This window comes from Coptis chinensis, chromosome 4 (genome assembly GCF_015680905.1).
Source record: "Coptis chinensis isolate HL-2020 chromosome 4, ASM1568090v1, whole genome shotgun sequence".
Lineage (NCBI taxonomy): Eukaryota > Viridiplantae > Streptophyta > Magnoliopsida > Ranunculales > Ranunculaceae > Coptis > Coptis chinensis.
Genome location: NC_141459.1, coordinates 42,458,682 through 42,476,537, shown reverse-complemented (window position 1 = coordinate 42,476,537; position 17,856 = coordinate 42,458,682). Strand labels below are relative to the sequence as shown.

Sequence of the window (17,856 nt, the reverse complement as noted above, 5' to 3'; positions counted from 1 at the left end):
GACCATAATAGTAGGTGTCATACCGATATCTTGGATAGGGAAGTGTAAGTAGAAAGCTCCTCCCAGTGACTTCTTCAAGTACCCAAAGTAAGCTAAGGCGAAAGAGCCCCAAGTAGCGACCCCAACTCACGGTAGAGCTCATAAATTCGAACCTCATTGTTAAATCTTAGCATACATTTTGGAGAGAGCCCACCAAAACCATCAACAGGTCTCATAAAAGGTAAACATCTCATAGACATCAGGCTCCAAAGAGTTGAACAACCAACTTAGAATCATACAGTTGGTCATGGACCAACTATTGTAGGTAGGGTCTATATTAATTGGACAAATCATCTTGTTGGGAACAAGCCAATCCATCTTCCCTTTGGCCCCCAAAAATAAGCGAACAGAACGAGCCCAAGAGTGGAAATTCCGCCCATTAAGAAGAGCGGTAGTAATTTTCTTCGAAGAAGAGAAATTATTCAACAAGGAGACATCATCCGTACCTTTAGAGTTGTTATCCGTCATGATAAGGGATATAGTGCAAAGAATAGTACCTTGATGTGAGAAAAAAAAAGTTATAATCGCCGGAAACCTGCCGAAAAAATGTGATAAATGCCGGAAACCTACCGGAAAACTGTGATAAACGCCGAAAAAAAAGCGAGAGGGAGCGACCTGAAGTCGGTATTCGGATGAAGCATTTTCAATAAGGCAGTCGGTATGATATCGTCATTTGCCCGAGCCAAGAAGAAGGAAGGGGGTGGCGGCTAGGGTGGTGACTAGGGTTTGATCTCCTTACTTCTTCTCTCTTCCTGTTTTTTCTGATACCATGTAGAAAGAGAGACAATAAAAGTTAGGTCTCAAAGGGAGACCCATCCTCTATTTATAATAACAGAGTTACAGTGTACATAAGTTGGGCCCAAGTATAGGCCCAATAGGACTAATATTACAATAGTTTGAAAAGAAAATTGATGAGCTGAAGGACTCATTTGATGGAAAAGTAAATTAGATTAATAAAACGGTGCAAAATCTTATCTGCCAAATGCCACCCACATGTAATTCCCCTGTTGGACCCTCTTCTTCTGGATCACATGATATATTCTCTTAGGTGCGAATACGTATGACTTTATTTTATTCTCATAGTAATAGTAAAATTTAATGGTTTATGTATTTGAACTTTTAAGTAATGTTATTTTATTTTATTTTTTATCTATTTTTGAAGGGACCCGATTACATGAATGCTGAAGTCAATGTGAAAGCCTTTTGGCCCTTGAGAAAGGTTGCATCTAGGAGGGTGAAACAAGTTGATCCAGCATTTAAGATTGGAGATAGAACTTTGGGGGATGGAAAATTCTTGGTTTACATTGAGGCGATTACTGCAGGTTCTTGCGAATTGCCTGAGCCCTATAATCACTTTCGTACCCTTGGTCAAGTTGGGCAAGGAAAAGTTATTTGGCCAAAGGAATTTCTGTAGTTTCTCCCCCCCTCCGTTGTTAAATGCCATTTCTCCTCTGTTAGTAGACACATAGTGTCATTTTCATCATGGACTTGGAAGTATTTTATTTTGTATTAGTCAAGTCAAGATTTTGGACGTGTTACTTTGCTTTCTGGACATGTTGTTTTGTTATGGATACTTCCGATGTGTTATTTTGTTTTATGGATATTTTGGTTGTGTTATATGTTGGATGAGTTTGTTTTATAGATATTTTGGTTGTGCTATATGTGGTATTTGCAATTGTGTGGTTGTGTGTTTACCTTTTTAGGTGGCGGGATTCACTGTACTAATCTAACCCCTTCTTAGCTCCGCCAACGCAGACTAGATATTTGCGTTGCTGGTCCCAAGCCCAAATAAAGGAGGAGGGAAAAGGCGGAACTGATTGGTTTTTGCAGGTTATGAAGTGAGAGCAACCTCACCTGTCTCTTGAAGCACAAGAATATGCAGATTTAGTTCCCGAGTTGAATAAGATAGTGTCTGCAATTCAAGTGTTTGGTAAGTTATTACGTATAGCTGTGTTACTTTGATACTTATCCATTTTTTTCTTCCAACGAACACTGAATCTCTTGATAGTTTCTTGAAGGTGAGAATTGTTCGTGCCGGTCTATTTACGAAGAAAGTAGTACAAGGAGGATTGGATCCTGTCCTCAGGTAAATTCAAGATCAACCTGGGTTTGTGGACACAACTCCCAAAAATTTCCCTAATAGCATTGGAGATTTATTTGAAAACAATTTGAGCAATCAAAATATAGATAATTTTTTTCAAAATGTTGTAGCCTGTTACCTAGTCTGTTCACAGTCCTTAATGAACTTAGTAATTTAATTTGTAATCTTGTGGTTATGATCAAAAGGGTGATTTAACTTGATTTGATTTTGTGACAACTATGCTATTGGTGGTCTTGCGGACGGTGAAGACAAATACTCATTCTGGCGTGTTGTTGCCCAGTGTACTGCTTCGTTGCCTGAGGATAAACCATGCTATGTTATGGTGCATATAATGTTACAATCTTGCAATATCCATGCACTTGGGAATTATCAAGGCTCCATGTAACAATAATGAATAATGTGAATCATTTAACTTTTGTTTTGTTCCAGGGTGTTGGATATCCACTCGATATTGTAGTTTGGGTGAATTAGGCGCTGACATGTATGACTGTGTCTATCCTACACGTACTGCTCGTGCAGTCGTGCGCTAACAAATTTTTTTGGTTTGTGATCCTCTGTATGTTAATAATAACATAGCACCACTTATATATCTTCTGAGTTAAACAGCTAGCACTTTTTTCAAGAATCAAAATATTCCTCAGTGGCACTTTAATATTCCTTATTATATATATGGCTTTTTTATCATGCCATCACAGGTCCTTGAGCCGAGTCTGTCAAAGGGAAATCGTGTAATGGTGTTCTGCAACACCTTGAATTCTAGTGGCGCTGTAGATCATTATCTCGGTGAAAATCAAATTTCCACAGTGAATTACCACGGGGAGGTGCCAGCTGAACAAAGGTGAGTTAATTCCTTTCGATTTGTTTTTGTTTTACTTTAATCTTTATATATGTTAATGAAATTTGCGATGTGTTTCTAGTTTCCAATTCACCTCCTATGCATTGTTTCTGATTTGGATTCTTATGTGCAGAGTCGAAAACCTCAAGAAGTTTAAGAGTGAAGATGGGGATTGTCCCACATTGGTTTGCACAGGCTTGGCTGCTCGAGGGCTGGACTTGGATGTGAACCATGTCATTATGTTTGATTTTCCCTCAAAATCTATGTATTTTTACTTCATTTTTGGATTTTATTTCGCCTGGTATTTCACCTCATTTATTGTTCTATTGACTATCTTATAAGTTTTTTCCCCATCGAGTTACTTCAGTGAAAATCTGACCTGACTGTTGCTTGATGGTATTTTTAGATTGACTACCTCCACCACACAGGAAGAACTGCTCGTATGGGAGCTAAAGGTATGTTGCTTTACTTTTGTTTGATTTCGCATGAAGTCTGTTAAGTGTGTGTGTGTGTGTGGGGGGGGGATCTATCAGGTCTTCATGTCATGTGTTAAGCAAATGCACTCGCCAGTCTACTCCGCAGGCAGGTTGGCGCTGGCAGTCAGCTTCTGGTGTTCGCTGTCCGCTTTGCTGCGGTAGAAAGACTTTCCGGTTCCGGTTCCTGTTCACTGTCAGCTGTAGTCAGTGAATGGCAGCTAACTCGATGCTGCTGCGGTAGAGAGACTGAGCTAATGCATGGACAAGACATGACTTGGAACTCTTAGCCGAAGGTAAAGGTAATTTCACAAGCAAGAGAGTGGAGGGAAGGAAGGATTCAATCCAGCTATAGGTTCCACCCTACGGCTAGCGAAAATAAAGACAGAAGAGAAGAACGAAGCATCGACAGAAAGCACACTGCTGAGAGACGGGGCCTAGTTAGTTTAGCTTGTATAATATGATATGGATTGGGTAGGTTTTCTGTGATGTCTGTGGTCAGCCCTACTTCTCTACCGCGCACGTGCTACTGCCATAGCGAGCCAAGCAGCACACCCGCCCCCTACGTTCGTTTAGCTAACTAGCTCGCCTCGTACCATTTTGACTGACCAGACATTGCATACATCGCAGCCGTCCTTCGTGACAGCTTCAAATAGACTACCGAATAACCTCAGACAGATACACGGGATCGAACGACCTAGGACAAGTAGGCTTATTCCTCAAAGTAGGCTAGCAGATATCATGTCATGGGGAATTGAGGTCAGCTATAACAGTCATCGTATAAGAAGTCTCGTTTGAAATTCCATTTATCATCCAATAAGGAGAGGGGCAAACTATGCTATAGCTTCAGGACGAGCAAAGCCAATTTCATTTGTCCATAACCCAATGCAATGATTGTTTGTTTTGCCAATTAAGCAACATTTCTAGCCGATCGAGAAAGAAAGATATTGGTCCCACAGAAGGGGGTGCTTTCTATACAATAAAGGTTGCAAGCCTTAGAGCAGTAGGATTTCCCACTGTCCTATTCTATTCCGGTTCCGTCTTCTCCCACCGTTGCCTCTGCTTGAAGCTTTTAGCTCTCTCTCCTATGCCCCACCAAGAAAGCCTCCCCTAGTGGTTCTCTCGGTACAAATCTCTATCCCCAAATGATCCACGAACTTCCTTGGGAATCTCTCTTCTATTTAGAGACTTGGTTCACCAATAGACAGGCAAACCCGAAAGTACCTGGAGACTCGTTAAGTAGGCGACGCGACGGATGGGTTCATACATCGGTAACTACTCATGAGACAGACACCGGTTTCCCGCCAACAACCATAAAAGGGCCTTCTGAACAAACTAGAGACTGAACTAGAAAGATATAATGCGACAGATCGCAACTGGACCCCAAAAGGCCTGTGAAATTGATCTTATTTTCGGGTTGGAAGGACGGACAGGATGGGTTGGATAACGAGAGAATGACAGAAACCAAGCCACTGAGACTACCCCTCTCCAATAACTGCACTAGGGCGGGTCACTATAGCAGTGCTTTTGGGCTAGATAATCGTGATTTACTACAATCAAAAGTAACACCACAACGTAATAGAAAAGTACGGATGCTCTATCCTTTGATAAATTATTTAGGACTCAAAAACTTGACTTCAGTCCTGTGTTACCAGAGAGAGAGTCCGAAACATCTTGATAGATAGTACCGCTCTAAAGCGCGCTGAAAACGTATTTTTTTGCTGATTCTTTCTCATATGATATGTGTGCTTAATTCATTTTGTAAATGATCACTGAAGGTGTGAATGGGCTCTTGAAGTAAATTCTGAGAATCGTATCTACTAGTGCACAGAAAGAGAGGCAAAAAGTCCTCAGGCTTTCCACTCGCGGTGATTGATGATAGAAAGTTACAAAGTAACCTTGACTCCACCTTCCCATCAAAGACGATAGCTGGGGAGAGATGCACTTGGCTTTAAGGCCGGCTTCGCTATGACTCGGTTCATGGCTCCAGGCAAACAAGAGAATGAACGCTAGGCAGGGGCTCATATTACTTTCCTTGGAACCTTTGAGAGAAAACTCCGCACCCTTCACCTTATTTTAGGAGGCGGCGGGCTGCACTACAGGTTTCTAAAGAAAGAACTAAGGCTCATGCTCCGATGGAAGCTCTCTGTTGATCTGAAGGAAAGCTTTGAAGGCTCCATATTATATACAGAATAACGTGCTCAATAGCAATCGATCGAATTGATGCCAGGCAGGGATGGTGAAGACAGAGGCTAGTCCCATGGGACCGGGAATCTAAACCTCTTTTCCAAGTCATCAAGGGCGACCTTTCCTTCCTTCACGCAATAGCTAGCTGAGCAGAGGTCTCCATTGATTATTCACGATTCAATCGACTGATGGAGCAGACAATAGTGTTCGAAGGGTCGAGAGATTCAAGAATAAATGGAGTTAGCTGCCCTCACAGCCCATGTTTCAGCCTTTCCCCGATCTGAGGGCGGAGCGGGCGGTCGGAACTAGATAAGAAAAAAATGAATTATCCCGGTAGAAAGAGAAGAAGTAGAGCTTGTCCTCACCTATAAGTTCCGCAAGTTAGCAGGCAGAAGCTGCAAAGGCAGGAAGAAGGTAGGTCAGTAAGAGGGACCGATGGGACAGATGCCCACCCACCTAATCCAATCCACTTCCGATCGATAAAGGAGAGCGGGGGATTGGAGGTTCAAAAAGAGGGTTTCTGGCTGCTGACTAGCTGGGAGCAGAATGAGGAGACAAAGACGGATTGGACCGACTGATGGTGCTGGATAACAAGCAAAAGGAGACCTGGGAGTGGAATCAACAGCTATAGATGAATAGGCGGGGAGGTACCTGGAGGAAGATGGCTTAGATGCCGGAGGAGAAAGAATGGGACTTACTTGGATGTGGTTCTGATGCCGGGCCAGCAGAGAAAGAAATACCTGTTGGTGTTCTTCCCTCCATTGGGTCACTAGCTTCTTCTCTTTCGTTAGTTGATGCTAGATTTAAAGCCAGGAGAAGGACTTGAAGAGCTAGCTTCCACTGATGGTTCCGCTTCACTGGCAGCTGCTATTGGCTCAGTTGCTCCTGCTAGATGCCTTGGATATGGAGATGAAGAGGCATTGGAACGCCTTCTCTCTCCGGTCGGACCAGACAGTCATATTATATACTTAATAACAAATGATGGTGATTGCCTCGACGAGTTAGCTGGGTCCTATCTTCCCTGATGGGCAGGGCCTCAAAGGAGTTTGTTTGGGCGGAATGTAGACTAGGCTAAGGAGATGAAAGAGGAGATCCAATTGTTCCGGTACCGGTGGTTGTGATCGCAAGTAGATGCATAAATAGGCCGGCCCTCGATTGGATGTTTAGCTGGGCTTAGAAGCTTACTTGCAACCATTCTTCCATTTGAGGTGAGGGATTGCTATCTGCTATACAAGTGGGCAATGGTTTGAAGAATGGTGCATGGTCACGATGTCTCACACTATCTCAAGGTACTCCTTGAAACTAGCTCCCTTTCTTCAAAACCACCTTCTGTGGACGTTGCTTATCTTATGATTTTCTTTGTTGATTTTCTAGTTTAGTGATTGATGAGAGTCTAAGCCCGTAAGCCATCTGGACTTTATAACGTCTCTGATCTCGGTGAACTGCAGCCTTCCTCCTCATGTCAACTTGATTGTTTAGTAGGAGGAATTATGCTTACTTGTTGGGATAGAGATACCGCTAGCAAAGAGAAAAAGAACATGAGATTTGGGAAGAAGATGTTAAGGCTATCGTCCGAATTCAGCCATTGTTCCATTCATTGGGTAGGTCCGCGACCAGCTACTCTTGCTGTAGACCTTGCTCCCTTCGTAGACAGACTTGTTTTCATTGCATTTGGATTCAAGACTGTAGCTGGGTACCAGTTTGAGATTGAGATCAAGAAAGCAAAAAGGAATTAGCCGCTGAGAAAATATACCGACTGGTATGATATCTATGAAGACCCCTCGAACAACTCAACTCCTCACTGTCTCCACCCAATCTGTCCGCTCTAGTACACATGCTAGTACACCGATCAATCAATCAATAGAAGTAGGATGAAATGAGCTTTTTATGATTACATCGGACTCATAAGCTATTGGCCCGAAGCACAGAGTCGCTTGTCATTGATAAATTTTACATCTCAGAAAGAAGAAAGATTATTTTACTAACCCCTCAGCCATGCCGAAAGGAGGGAACTTCTGCCAATAGATGACTTATTCTCCTACGTAAATTGCTTTTTTGAACCTTTTCAAATGATTAAAGGAAAAAAACTAGATTCATAGATCTCAAACTCGACATGGCAAAGATTGGACTTGCAAGATGTCTAATGCCTTCCCCGACTGGAAAGGGAATATGAACTAAAATCTATTCTGAAAATCTTCTTCTTTATACCCGCGTCAGTTTGCTTCCTTGCTTTTGTAGAAGTAGAAGTGAGCTTCCGAGTGAGGAAAAAGTTCGACGCCTACCGGTGTGACATATCTGATGGTACAGATTCCAGATTATGGTATAATAGCTGAATGCAAGACTTCATTTGGTCGATTCAGTCAAGTGTCACAGACCACTGCTTCGGGAAACAACGCTATTTCCGTTTATACAGACTTTTACATCATATCACGAACCGCTGTTTAGGGGCGGATAGAACCTTTTTCGTAGTTTTTTGGGGACATTAGTACATCAAGACCCTTTTTCGACCCACACCAATGAATTACTAATCATAGTACAAAATGCTTGGCATAAAGCCTAATACCGCAGTATTTTCCACGAAACAGCATGATAGACTATTTTTTTTTATTTTTATCGGTAAGCCTGTTTTTAAATGAGATCAGTAATTCATTGGTGTGGCAGGGGTTCGAACTCCAGACCTCTGATATACTCTATTATTTATACAGTAGTCCAGCCTTATGTACTGTCGAAGTTTGAATAGTTTTCCAGTTTTTCAGCCACCAAAATATTGACAGGAACATATTTTTTTACTACAGAATTACTAGTTATTGCATACAACAACTGAAATAATACTAGAATTTAATTCATATCAAAGCCAATGCTTACATTCGCCATCAGAATATGTCAAGCTCCATAGTCCTAACATTGGCAAATTCAATTGTAAGTTCTTCACATGTAGATTCAAACCCGACATTATCTACATGTGTCAGAGAAATAGAAAGATCACTTGTTGGCTACTGAACTAAGTTTATGCTTTGTCAACAAGCATTGTTTTATCAAAATTTTATTTGTCTGCAGCCATTTCATACATGATTATCTATAGTTGCTCAGTTCACTTCTAGCTTTGAGTCTTAATACGTGCTTTGGTGCTATGTGGATCCATAAAGTCATAAGCAGTTTTATACACACTTATGCTTTGATGTAGCCACGTAAAAGTACTTTTTACTTTAGATGATGCGCAGAAAAGTCTTATACATGAAAACACACATAGTTGAAATATCTGTCAAACCTACAAAATTTCTTATCTTTGCAGGCTAATGTATGTTCCAGTTAACTAAACTGATTTATTGTAACAGGTAAAGTAACAAGTCTGGTTGCTGCGAAGGACACCAGTCTGGCAGCCCGAATTGAAGAAGCATTCGGAAGAATGAGAGCTTAGAATCTCTCACTGTGGATAATTTCAGAATGGCCAGCGACAAAGCTCGAGTAAGTTTGAAGGGTAAGAGCAGTATTGTAAGAGCTTCAAATCAGAAAAGTAAAACTTTGCATTCTCTTGGTGACCATCATAACTAAGAGGACTGATTTTTTGTTCTCCTTTTCTTTACACTGCATTTGACTCTTTTATTAGGTCTTCTTGTCCTATTGTAAAGTAGTTTACAAATGCCTGTACCTATTTTGACTTTTTCTCATGTTTTCTGTTGCTTTAGAGCACAAATATGAAATCGTTAAACACTTGCAAGCTAGAAAACATATATGTGGAATGACTGGTGATGGAGTCAATGATGCTCCTGCTCTTAAGAAGGCAGATATTAGAATAGCTGTTGCTGATGCAGCTCGCAGTGCTCCTGACATTGTACTAACAGAACCTGGCCTTAGCGTTATCATAAGTGCACTATTGACCAGCCGAGCAATCTTTCAAAGGATGAAAAACTATACGGTACATGTCAATTAGATCGCAACCATCGTGTTTAACAAAAAAGAAACTCCTTTTTAGTATCCAAGCTGTTCTATATAAAGAATCCTATTTTTTTTTTTTTAGGTTTTGCAGATTTATGCAGTTTCTATTACAATTCGTATTGTGGTAAGTTCTATTTTAGCTTTAGTGATTCTTTATAGCGATAAACTATTGTAACTGTAACCTGGATAAAACATAGGTGAGAGTGGTTCATGCATCAGGCTATGCCCAACAGATGCCTGGGTGTCTTTGTTTTCTTAATTTTTGTTTTTCATGTTGGTTAAAGAGGTAGAAGTCTGAGATCTTCTGTTTATAAGGAATCGATGAAGCGAAATAAAAAAATGTATCATATTAGAAGCACATACAATCAATCAAATGAAAATTATACGATCTGCTTGTGTGACTTTTAGATGTTCTTTTTGCTTAGGGAGCATTGTTTCACTCACACAAGATTAGTTTGTTTGAACTAGTTGTTTTTTTATTTAATCCTAGTTTATTTTCTTTTTAAGGCATTCAGATTGTGACGTCATGTTTTTTGTAACTAAGAATTAAATTGACCTTTACAGAGGAAAACACACCTTCCAGCAGCCTCAAGTGTATTATGCTCATCTTGAAGGAAACATTGACGCAACTCAGCAAGCATACCTCGTCTTTGGGATTTGAAACTGGATTTAGTGAGTTCATTCTGCATAACCTAGAAGCATGTGGATTGATGTCCTATTTTTTACATGTATGCTCCATGTATTTATCATATAAATCACGAAGTTGAATGTTTATTAGATATATTATATATATACCCATCCATTCCCTTTTGAGCAGCTCGTCCAGAATATGTCGATTTTGTGACGGCAGATGATGATGCAAAGTGTTGAGTATATATGTTTTATATTAGGTTGTTGACCTTTGTGAAAGTTTGAATCTCTTGATAAGAGAGAAATAAGCTCCTTTGTGTGAATACTTGAAACTGGATGGTAATATCTCTTTATGTGCCATAATAGGGTCATTCTCTATCTTCAAGTTCTACCGCAGCTTAAAAATATGACCTGTAATACACCATTCTCTATCTGCTTTGCATGTGTGCCATGTGACGAGTAGGACACCATGCTCAAATTTTCTTTTGTAATTTATTTGCGGAATTTGTTTCTCATAAATAGAACATGTCCTTATAAAAAGATCCCGTTCAGGCTTTACAGAACTCTCGTCTGATTTAGTGGAGGCTGTTGTTGCTCACTGCCATTTGATTGTGGTTTCCAAGTAAGCTTCTCCTCCTTCTTTTTGCTAATTGGTATTTCTATCGCCCTAAAGTAATTAGTATAGTGAAGAATAAGTCTTGCAGAAGCTTGTCGTGATTCCTCACAAACTTCGATACACAATCTAATTGTTTGATTAATCGTGTGAGTCATGTTGCACAAATTCAAAGAGAAGCTACAGAAAAACACATCTGGAAAGGTGGTGAAAGAACAGCTACAGTTGCTGTTTGGGATCTATGCCCTCTCTTTACTTCATAAGCATCAGGGTGATTTTCTTTCCACTGGTAGCATAACACCTAGGCAAACCTCACTTGTAAATGATCAGCTTAGATCTCTTTATGCCCAGGTACTGATTCGGATGATGATGAATTGGATATTGAGGAGGAATCTAGAAAGATTGATGAGAAACGAGCGAGGGAACAAAAGGATGCTGAAGCTGAGCTTCAGCTTAATATTAAAGAGGAGTTTGATGAGTTTCGTTTGCCAATGGAAGAGGTTTGTTTATTTTAGTTATTAGTGAGTTATGATTTTTGTAAATGTAGTTTGAGGTTGCTTTTTGAATTTTGGTAATGTAGGAAATTGGAGCAGAGGCACTTCAACCACCTGATCTTTCGAATATGCAACGGAAAATTAAAGAGAGTTAGTACTTTGTTTTTTGAGTTTAGTATTGAGAAATTAAGTTTGCTTTTTAGCTTAATTTTGAGAATTTTGTGTTGATGGTTGGTTGTACTTGTTCGGATACTATCGAATTTTAAGACTTTGAGGCAAGAAGGGGTAACACGTAAAGATTATGTTGAGCAGCTTAAGAGGGATTTGAGCTCTTATTATGGATACAATGAATTTCTTATTAGGGTTTTGGTTAAGGTAATATATTGATAGAATGGTTTTGTTTCAATAATTGAATTAGCTAGGTTTATGATTAGTAACTTGACACGTGTATATTTTGGTTGTCTTCTCATTACAGATGTTTCCAGTTGTTGAACTATTGGAACTTATTGAAAAGCCACGGCCCATCTGCCTACAGACAAATACTTTGAAGGTGGAAGGGCAACCATTTAATATGTAGTATTTTTTTTTTTTTTTTTTTTTTTTTTTTTTTTTTTTTGCTTCTCCTTTTATCATATGACTTCATAATGAACTACTGTTTTGATTTTATTTGGTCACGAAGATGAGATTTGGCTGAAGTGTTGATAAACAGAGGGGTAAACTGTGACCCCTTAAGCAAGTGGTCTAAGGTAAAATCACTTAACCATAGGTCTTAATCATTTTCCATTGGTAAACTGTAAACTGTAATCTTAAACTTATTTTATGTTGTGATTTTCAGGTTGGATTGGTTGTGTATGACTCACAAGTGCCCATTGGTGCCACTCCTGAATATATGGCTGGTTACTACATGCATATATGTGACTCACAAGCTAGGACTTTAAATCATTTTTGAAAGTATTCAAGTGCATGACAATGATAAAACGTAACAGAGAAACATACACGAGGTGAATTATTTTTTGGGAAATATTTGGAAATTCATATTTATATTGAGCTTGGATAGTAAATGCTACGTTTTGTTTTTTTTTATCATCTGTTTTATCATCTGTTTTTCGGTAAAGGAATAGTGATTGGGAATATGTAGGGCTATCAATGGGCCGGGACAAGCCCAAAGCCCGATTGAATCCGAACCAATAAGATAAGGACTTAGACTTTAAATTTATCCCGATAAGATTATTGGGCCAAGTCTGGACATACCTATGTCCGATCCGATAATGGCCCAGTGATAAACATAAAAAGATAAAGTTTACCTACGAAATAAATGATAAAACTCAAAACGTAAGTAAAATAAAATTTATTTTTACTAATTATTATCAAGTTTTCTACTCTCAATTCTATCGAAATAGAGTGGAGTAACAAATTCGTTCCACTCCTAGTTTTTTAGTATGCGATGGTTTCGTAAAAACTAATCAATCATAAGTCTAGTGAGAGATTTACGAGGGGAATTCTATACTACGGGGTGGATTCAATTGACAAGTTACGAATAACTAATGCTACTTTAATCTTGAAATGTGAATCTAGATAAAGAATTGTAGGAAGTGAATCTACCTCGAATCCAACTTAATCACCTAACATGATCATTGTAATCCAATTTTACGTTTCTTACGGTAAGAATTGCTCGCTCTAATCCCTAATTAGTATGGCATTTCGCGCAATTATAACTAGCATGTGAAGTCGTCCCACCCATTCTTAAAAACACGATCTTCTAGAATGGAATAGACTTCTACAAATCCACTTACACTATACAACTGGTAAGTTTTCATCAAGGCTTCATCAACCCCTCTAATGGAGGTTTTAGCCTTGATTCATCAAACCATTATTTCTCATTGAATTATAACTAAACATCATACCAAAATTCTAACTTGGCTAATTTAACTAATCAAAGATTTCAATCTAATTTAACAACTTCGAAAATGATACTCAACAAGAATTAAAATTAGATCTATAAATTGAAATGACAAAAATCGAAATTGACAAACTAGCTATTTTATTTATCAAACTAATGAAGAACAATGATTCTAAAGATTAATCTAAAACAAGAATTGAAATGAACTAAACTTAATTTTATTTAATGAAAACTATATCTAGAATTATCTATAGTTTTAGGTCTAACTAGCTACCATTAACATACCATTAACAAAGAGCTAAGCTTTTGTTTTTATATGTTTCAGATCCAAAAATCGTGCATGGGCTTGGAGCCATGTTTTGGGCTAGAGAATCAGGCCCAAAACCCCATTCTTTCAAATCCAAAAGGCCTCTTCACCGGTGCAGTTGGCCCGACGGACTTTTTTCGTCCACTTTTGCTCCTCGATTGGGCCAAGGCTTGGACCATTGGAAAGTTCTTTTCCGAGGCGCGGTCGTTTTGACATAAGGTAGACCCAATTCGAGGTATGAGTCCAAAGATACGGCCTTCTAAGTTCTCACGACTTTGTGTCTTTGTTTACGCCCGCGTTGACTTTGACTTTTCAAATTTTGACCGGCTTTTAGAAAGGCTTTGTCTTCTTGAATCTTGGCCTTTAATCACGTAACTCCTTAGAACCAACCATTGCTCCTTTATCTCATCAAAGTGGCACATTTCTCGCATTAATAATCGACTTTGAAGCCCTAAACGCGCGTAAAAATACGTGTCGATGATTAACTCTTAATTATTACTCACATAATTGGTCTAAAAGTATGACTATTACTGGGGTAAAACTACAATTTTAGGCTCTTATCAAACCACCCCCAAACAAAGATTTTTGCTTGTCCTCAAGCAAATATGAGAAATTAGAATAAGTGACCAAAAATAGAGTTCTAACTACCTCATTTATCATTGAGTCGTTTGCATTGACCATATGCAACAAAGCCTTTAAACCACTAGGAATTTCCTAGTGGGACGAAGTTATAGTCTCGTGAGAGTTTTCCAATGAAGGTACTCACAAACTTCATCTATACTACAACGACTAAGAAATAAAACTATTGTTTCCTCATTCATGTCTCAACTATCTATACATCTCACTAAGAAATGAATAAGAATAACCAAGTAAAAACCTAAACTAATATATGCATAATAATCAATCATCTATGATACAAATATATATACTATGAGTAATACTATGAAATGCCTAGCGGTTTCGTTTAAAAACTTCGAATAAATATCCTTAAATAGGTCCTCACATAAATGTCAAGACAAAACCACTCGATTTTTTCCGCTCGAGTTTATTTTGCTCCAATTAATGCGGTGGGCACACTTTACCTTACAATCTCAATGACAAACAAGGAAGTCGAGTCGATTAAACACATCTACCACTTTACTATCACACTAACCTATTCCTAATCGAGCTAGAGGTCTTTATTATTAGGTGTTCTGGGGATTAGGAGATGATTTAAGAAGGAAGGAAATTGATATTCAAAAAGGACAAGTTTGAGATAATAGAGTCTTCATATTATGTAACTTTAAAAACCTTGTTATTTTCTTTTGCTTCTATACTTTGTTTCCATCCTTAGCCATATTTTTCTTTTTTTTCTTTTCTTTGGCTTTTGACTCCTTTTTATTCTATTTTGGAGTTTTTATTTATTATTATTTTTTTCTGGATGGAAACTTATTTTCTTTTTCCAAGCAACTAACTAATTTTTTGTTTACATAGGTTTTTCTCTTCTTTTCTTCACTTATTCTATTCTCGGACTTATTCTAGATTGGGTAAGTTGAATTTTTATTTTGTTTTGTTTTGTAATAGGGTAAATGAATTGTGGTTTATGGAAGGCTAAAGAAAGGCTCGAAGGGCGACTAAGCGGAAAATAATTCATAGGTTTGAATTTCTCGCTATATCGATCCAAAGAGGGCCTAAATTCTCGCTTAGGATATGACATAGTGATCAAGCAAGTGGGCCGTGATGATTTCTCTATTTGGATTTTACTTCCTCTTGTGTCATTTCTCAAATGTTTCGTATTCATATAAGGCTTTAGGCTATATTCTCACAGATTTGTAGAATAAGTACTCTAGCCTTAGATTTTAAACTTATCGCTAACAATCATGATACTCATGTAATATATTTATAGATAGATGTAAAGATTATTACCTACATATTAACCTAAGTTTCTAACAATTATTCGATGCAAAAGCTACGTGAGACTTCTAGATTGTTAAGAGCATAGAAAAAAAAACAATACCAATATTCCTAAGTGTATAAAGATAAACTTATTTATTTATATTTTTGAAATTTTTAAAATTTTAACTAGAAAACAAATGCATATTATACATATCTATATCCTAACAGATGCCTTTAATTACACGTGTTTCTATGCCCCCAACAAGAAGTATGCTTTGTCCTCAAAGCATTTAAATAAAAGAGGGTAGAAAAATACCATGGAAACGCCGTGGAAATTCTTGAACATCCGCAAAAACAAGGTTAGAACATACTAATATAGGGGAATAAAAAAAAACGCAACTCGTAGAGTTCCACCCATTATGGGGTTAATGCAATTTAATTGCTTGGGACATAAGCGCATAATAACAAAACTAAAACTTACCTTATTTCCCTCGCTTTTAAACGTCCCTCCTCCCTCATCAAAGAGATGAGGTTCCTTTGCATCCCCGCTAGGCCATTATAACTTGCCAAGCTTGCCGCCATTTATCATCTACTAATGCTAACCCGTTAAAGTGTTATTATGTCGATGGGATGTACGGGCTTACCAAATGAGGTCGCACCATCCCTACCAAGTCATAATTCGCGAATGAGCGAACCATCCAATTGGTGGGTCTCATGACTTCAACCCTTTTCCAATCTTTGAATTAGGCCGCGATCTCACGTAAACAACTACACATGATGCGGCTTACCAAAACAGCATAAGAAGATACTTACGCCTTACATGCTTTGGGCTCTCTTTAGACTAGCGACTAAAACTTCGGGGAATGTCATATCGGCGACGCCCCCATTCGCGAGGAAAATATCACCACCGGCATTTTATTTGTAGAAGTGAACCGCCATTCTCCCAAAATATTCATCGGGATGAATAACATGGTGGTGCCTACGCTTTGGACAAAGGGCCTAGAGGCGATGCTATATCGCCCCTGGTCCATTACTCGAAATACCCCTCCCCCATAATACTCATGGAAATATGTATAATCATAAAGGTATGCATTATCGGTCATAAATCCCCATGTGTGAACAGGATCAGGTATTGGTAATCCTGAAACTAAAGCTACCACATATTTATTGAATTCTAATGTCGTGTCATCAACTATGACGGAGAATTCTTGTTCTCTATCCTGATTACAATAGAAACTAACGAGGTCGTAGAAATAAGCAGTAAGCTGTGTTGAATATGAATCGTCATTACTTACCGATGGATGGCCATCCTAATCGGGATCCCGTTTGAACCAATGTCCATAGGTCTCGGTTCCCAACACGCGCCTTCGAAAGACTGTTTAGGTATGACTATAGGAGATGTCATCTCTTTTGAACGACTCAAAATCCCGAACAACCCTCTAAAAATTGGAAATTTTTGTGTTTACGAGGCGGCGGTAGCAGCGCTTCGGGTGTTTTTAGATTTACAGTTGTTGTTTGCGAGTCGCTCTTGAAACTTGAGCGCAAATCGCTTCGGGTTTTTTAGATTTACAGTGTTTGAAGTCGCTAACTTCGACTTGAAGCGCTTAACTCTTGAATCGAGGCGCGGTGCTTTCGTAAGTCTCGAAAACGTAAGTTTACAAGGAAAAAGAAGGAAAAGCTTGGAGTGAAAGGTGAGAGATGATGGTGGGGTGTAGTGTGGGTTGTGAGTGTAGAATGAAGGAAGTTTAAATAGGTTCTGAGCTTCCAAAACGAATCGGCAAGTTGCCAAATTGTTTAAGGCAATTTTCGGAAATAGAAAATTTCCAAACCCGAAAACGGAAACAAACCATATTTTTGATTTTATAACAACCCTGGTATATTTTATACTGGAATTAGAATAGTAACTTCTAAACTCTCCTAGATTTCATGCTACCACCACACATAATCATAGATATGCCGATATCGGCCAAATTCTCAACCTTTACTCCAAGACAACCTTACAGAAGATGATCATATAACGAATTATGCTCGGTATAAATATTACCACCCCCAAACAATTCGGGAAGGTGGGATTAATGATAAAACACGCACAATTCGAAAATAACCAATTATATTTAAAAAAAAAAAAATTAAATCCAAACAACATAAAACAAACACATTAATATTTAAATTTAACAACTGAATTAAAATCCAACTAATAAAACAATAAAAACAATGAAATAACAGCGAACACAAACTGATGGTGAACACCTAGCCATGTGATGAAGATGGACCCTGAGATGGAGATTGGTCCTGGGATGAAGAATGGCTTGAGCCATCCGTCCTTCACCGATGACGCCATGCCTCTCTCGGACTTCGGTGAAAACGAGAATCCTCCGGGTGGCATCGTCGTAGCATCTCTATTCGAACAAGCCGTGCTTCCATCTCACCCGAAAAATCGCGATAATTGGGCTTGGTGATGTTGGT

The 17,856-nt window shown here is 38.7% G+C and overlaps 1 protein-coding gene and 1 long non-coding RNA gene across 21 annotated transcripts; both read left to right on the top strand.

Moving 5' to 3' along the window:
• The first annotated feature begins 977 nt into the window (after window positions 1-977).
• On the top strand, window positions 978-15,447 carry LOC147503553 (DEAD-box ATP-dependent RNA helicase 39-like). 20 transcript variants are annotated; one of them, XM_086556847.1, is made up of 18 exons: window positions 984-1,087; window positions 1,202-1,969; window positions 2,048-2,125; window positions 2,836-2,978; window positions 3,109-3,240; window positions 3,382-3,430; window positions 8,971-9,113; window positions 9,322-9,551; window positions 9,654-9,695; window positions 10,136-10,243; window positions 10,754-10,823; window positions 10,969-11,085; window positions 11,166-11,314; window positions 11,395-11,458; window positions 11,576-11,683; window positions 11,784-11,858; window positions 11,988-12,054; window positions 12,144-12,389. In XM_086556847.1, the coding sequence occupies exons 7-10, from the start codon at window positions 9,080-9,082 to the stop codon at window positions 10,181-10,183; spliced, it is 354 nt and encodes a 117-aa protein (XP_086412973.1). In that variant the 5' UTR covers window positions 984-1,087; window positions 1,202-1,969; window positions 2,048-2,125; window positions 2,836-2,978; window positions 3,109-3,240; window positions 3,382-3,430; window positions 8,971-9,079; the 3' UTR covers window positions 10,184-10,243; window positions 10,754-10,823; window positions 10,969-11,085; window positions 11,166-11,314; window positions 11,395-11,458; window positions 11,576-11,683; window positions 11,784-11,858; window positions 11,988-12,054; window positions 12,144-12,389. The 20 variants fall into 20 exon arrangements, with proteins under 20 accessions (XP_086412974.1, XP_086412973.1, XP_086412967.1 ...); XM_086556846.1 differs by having other exon boundaries at window positions 1,006-1,087; window positions 2,058-2,125; window positions 8,971-9,100; XM_086556845.1 differs by having other exon boundaries at window positions 1,006-1,087; window positions 2,058-2,125.
• On the top strand, window positions 3,500-7,169 carry LOC147503554 (uncharacterized). The gene is made up of 2 exons (XR_015192756.1): window positions 3,500-6,924; window positions 7,010-7,169. It is a non-coding gene; the product is annotated as an uncharacterized LOC147503554 (long non-coding RNA).
• Window positions 15,448-17,856: the final 2,409 nt, after the last annotated feature.

Coding starts and splice junctions, on each gene's coding strand:
- LOC147503553 (XM_086556831.1), top strand. CDS start 11,056: ATGCCCTCTCTTTACTTCATAAGCATCAGG. Junction 11,459..11,575: donor GCAACGGAAAATTAAAGAGA/GTTAGTACTTTG, acceptor TCGAATTTTAAG/ACTTTGAGGCAAGAAGGGGT. Junction 11,684..11,783: donor TTATTAGGGTTTTGGTTAAG/GTAATATATTGA, acceptor TTCTCATTACAG/ATGTTTCCAGTTGTTGAACT.